The following is a 4,633-nucleotide window of genomic DNA, read 5'->3' as shown; positions in this document are numbered from 1 at the left end:
GTTTTTATCATGTTACTATGTCACCTACAGCAAATTTACTTGTTGTTCTATATGTGTATACAGTTGTAAATATCAATAAATAAATAATTAAAAAAAAAAATCTTTATTTATTGATCTTTAAGCTCTTCATTTTTATTCATTATTTAAGGACCATGAATGAAATTTAAGGACAATGAATGTATGAGTTTGGTGATTATAAGGGAGTGTAATCTCAGTTTAGGGATTAGCAAAATCAAGAAGCAAAGATCCTTATGAATATTTTACTACTAGGAAATATTTAAAAGATCGTTAGTTTTATAATAATCAATAGTTATTTTAACGTAATTTATTAAATCATCAATATATAATTGGATGTGCAGTAAAAAAAAAACTTAAATAGTGATTAAACAGTTTATATTGAGCCAACTTTTCGCCCCATGTTGGAAGACTTCATTAGGGCCAAAAAAAGATACTGTTTAATTTAGGTATTTCCCGGAGTAAAAGTTGGGGGATATTACCCAAATTAATTATTATGCTGGTCTGGCTGGTTTAAATAAAGAATTCTTGTAATGTTCTGGTAATGATGGAGTGGATTGTATTTATAATAAATTGATATCATGCTTTTCAAATGAAATAACCTCTATTGAAGCTTTCAAAAACAATTTGTTATATGGTTTGAACAAAAGTGGTTACAATATATGTTAGTTTGTTAATTATACATTTGATTTCATTTGATTTGGTTCTGGTGTGAATGTTAGATTAGAAGAAGGGTTCTCCCTTGTTTCTTTCTCCTCATCCCTCTGCCACCGCCGCCTCTCTCGCCTGGGTGTGAAGTTTTACTCCCTCACGACCATTATCAGAAGAGACTTTCTTAAAATGTTCTGTCGCTTTCTTCCCTTGTACAGGTCAAGATGGCTACTCTGTTGGTTCTTACCCCTTTGTTTTGGGGACCAAGAGAGCTGCCCAGTCCTCGTACTGCTTACCTTTGGCACTAGATTTTTTTTAGATCTTTGGCATCATGAATTTCTGTTCAGAAGTGAGGGGCGCCTTGCTTAAACAGATACAAACACTTAAATGATGTAAACATAAACACGAAAAATTAAAAAGATGTACAATAAAACGTAAAAATAAGAATAATAAAAGGTTATAGGCAATAAATGAAAACAGAAATAATAACAGATAAAAAAGAAGAAACATAACATACTACTAGAAACCAGGAGACGGAAAAAGGGAGATTAGAATAAAATCAATTAATAATTGATTGTTTAATCATCTCTTAGTTCGTATTGTATTTTATAATTCTTCTTTTTATCTGTTGTTGTTTTCGTTTTCATCAATTGTATATAATCTTTCATTATTCATATTTTTACATTTCATTGTACATGTTTTTAATTTTTCATTTACTTTGTTCATTTATCATTTATGTGTTTGCATCGTTTTTAAGCCCTGATGAAGGCTTTCAACGTGGGGCGAAACGTTAGCTCAATATAAATTGTTTAATCACTATTTGAGTTGTTTTTTTTTACTGAACCCAGACCATCTTTTTTTATTATTACACACGTTCAATCAGCGATCTTCCAATAAAACTTTTTAATATATTTTTTTATTTAATACTAACCATTTTATGTTTAATTTACACACATCTTACTTTTGTACCATATCCTGTTTCAACAGAACTACTGCTGGAAGGAGAAGAAGAATATGTGGAAGAAGAAGTAGAAAAGGAAGAACCGTAAGTCATATGAACAGAATGGATATGAAATTAGTTGGTTAGATGTGGGAAAGAAAGATGATATGAGAGGTACTCACGCAATATGTCTTAAGTATATAAAAGCGTTTTAAAGTCCAGACGCGTGAATAATATGAGTGTGCTATCTAGTTTAGTAGTTCTTGAGCTAAAGATTGTTACGGTTGTCGTGGTGAAATAAAAACACGGGCGATATCTGCGTAGACAAGAGGTGTAACGGTTGTCATTGTGAAACAACACTAGCGTTCCTCAGCCCTCATCTGTCTATTTCCCTGTATTATTCTGAAGGGACCTTATCCAGAATAAATAAAGTATTATTAATTTTAATATTATTATTGATTTTAGAAGATTGTCGGGAGGGGGGGGGGTTGCGGTCTGCAAAGAAAAACATAAATAAACTTTTCAATTTTTTAGACACTACTTGCATATCTTATACATATCTTCTTACCTACATGATATTATATTTCATCTTTCACTTTTTTCAATCTATTACCATCTAATTCCATGATTGTCAATCAATTATTTTTTATTACTATTATTTATTATCATTTATGATTCGATTCGATATTTTGTATAATTCCTAATTTGTTTGTATATTATTCCTTTTCAATTTTATGTTCCTCTAAATGTTGGTGTTATCTCTTTTATTCTTAGCCCTGACGAAGACCTGAAACTCAGGTAGAAACGTTGGTATAAATAAATATTTTTTTGTTTATTTGAGTTGTTCTTTGCTGACCCCCTCCCCACGACAAACTTCCCCAATTATTAAGAATTAATTTGTTTTAGCAAATATCATGAAACTAAAAACTACCACTCCTGTATCTGAAAATTAAATAATTTATTTATTTTAAATTAAGTTAAAAATGACAAAATTTTTACCCATGTTTCACAGAATTATAAAAGAGACTTCATTTGAAAGAGAACAAAAGAAGCAAAAAATAAGTTTTTACAAATTGATGAAGTTGTTTTTAAACGAAATTGAAAGACGAAAAGTATTAATGAGAGACCTGAAGCTATTCTGCCATCTCACTGGGGTAAATAATTTTTTATTATAAATATTTGATGCCATAATTAGCAAATATTTAATTTGTATTTATAAACTAAATTTATACACATACACCCAACACGGCTATTAGTGTTAATGAAACAATGAATCTGACCGTCGCATAGAGGTAATTTTTTCGAATCTGAGTGAACGAAATTGAATTGAGATTAGTTTTGTGGATTCACCACGAATAAAATACAAATGGTCCAAACCGGATTCAAACCAAAGCTATATCTTAGTCGAGGGTGCAAAGACGCTTTATGGCCTTATGATCTACAAGTTTGCCACTTGCCGCAAATCCAAGACTTGTACAAATTCCTGGTAAACAAAGAAAGTAACAAACGTTGACATCCACAGTATTGTGTTATCTTTTAACTTTGTCGGCTATTGCATTATAGTACAAGAACGTAGAAGAAAAAAGTCAGTTATCTCACCCATATTTTTGATTACTTTAATGAAAAATTTGTATAATTAAAAGTCAAAATTGATGAGTCTGCTAAGTATAGGTAGGCGGAAAAAAAAATCCTGTTTCAAAACCTTAGAAAACATTAATTTTTGATTTGGAGCGTTTTATATCAAAAACTACTAACAACACAAGAAAATCTAGAAGAAGTTTTTTTAAAGAAGAGTAAATTATCTGAAATATGAGCCCTAATAGAGCTATTTACGTCCAATAGTTCTCGAAATATAGCCTTTTAAAAAGCAAAATTTCTTAAAAATCTACTGAAAGATTAGTAGTTTGAGAAATCTATATCTCAGGAACTATGTGACGTACAGATGTCTATTAGCACTCAAATTAAAGCTAGTTTAATGGACTATAAAGAAGTTTATAACCTTTACCTTCGTAGGAATAATAGTTTTCATGTTATTTGCTAAAATAAATTCATAAAATGTTAATTTCTGGTTGTTCGTATAAAATGTTGGACTCTTGAAAAAATATATCTCTGGATCAATAAGACGTACATATGTCTGCCAACACTCAAAATAAAGGAAATTTAACTCACTATAAAGTAGTTTATGACACTTATCTTCATAGGGGTAGTAGTTTTTATGATATTCGCATATGAACATAAATTTGTCCATACTACTATAAATCAATTTCTTTTAGCAAATTTCTTGACAATGATTACTCCTACGAAGATAAACTACTATATAGCTCATTAAACTAGCTTTAATTTGAGTGCTAATAGACATATATACGTCAAATGGTTTTTGAGATATAGATTTTTCAAAATAAATTTCCTAACTACTGATCTTTCAGTACGTTCCATACAAAATGTTGCTTTTTAAAAAGCTATATCTCGGGAACTATTGGACGTAAATAGCTCTATTAAGGCTTACATTTTAGCAAATTTGCTCATCTTTAAATAATGCACTGTTAGATTTTCTATTGTTGTTGGTAGTTGTAAAAAGCAGAGCTCCGAATAAAAAATTAATTATTCTAACGATTTGAAATAGCCGCCATTTTGTATTCCCCTACCTATACTTAGTAAACTCATAAATTTTGACTAGTAATTATACATAGTTTTCATTAATGTAATCAAAAATTGAGGTGGAATAACGGCCTTTTTTCTCCTCTTGGGCTCTTGTACTATTTGATTTACATTTTAAAAGAAAACCCAATAAAGATCGACAATATGAAAGGAAGCGTAAATATCACCCAAGAAGATGGTGATAAAAATTCTTAGAAATGGTACCTATAAATTCAACCTTTGTTCTTAAATTTTCATCAGAAACTTGTTAATTTTTTTACGACGTTATCAATCAGAGACCGCGAGTACGAACACCTCTATCGCATTCCGCCAAGATGAAGAACTTCAACTCGGAACACCACCTATATTTTCTCTAGCCATTTATTGTGT

At 30.2% G+C, this 4,633-nt stretch overlaps 1 protein-coding gene across 1 annotated transcript in view; it reads left to right on the top strand.

The window, feature by feature from the left end:
• Positions 1–2,972: 2,972 nt before the first annotated feature.
• Positions 2,973–4,633, top strand: part of LOC106685458 (uncharacterized protein PF3D7_1120000) — a 30,195-nt gene continuing 28,534 nt past the window's right edge. Inside the window, exon 1 of the mRNA XM_067050189.1 lies at positions 2,973–3,105. Coding sequence (XP_066906290.1) covers positions 2,973–3,105 — 133 coding nt within the window. The remainder of the gene's footprint in view (positions 3,106–4,633) is intronic.

Source organism: Halyomorpha halys, unplaced genomic scaffold, assembly GCF_000696795.3.
Source record: "Halyomorpha halys isolate HHAL.00 unplaced genomic scaffold, Hhal_1.1 Scaffold695.1, whole genome shotgun sequence".
Classification (NCBI taxonomy): Eukaryota; Metazoa; Arthropoda; class Insecta; order Hemiptera; family Pentatomidae; genus Halyomorpha; species Halyomorpha halys.
Note: the sequence above shows the minus strand (reverse complement) of the source record. Positions and strands in the feature narration are given on the sequence as shown.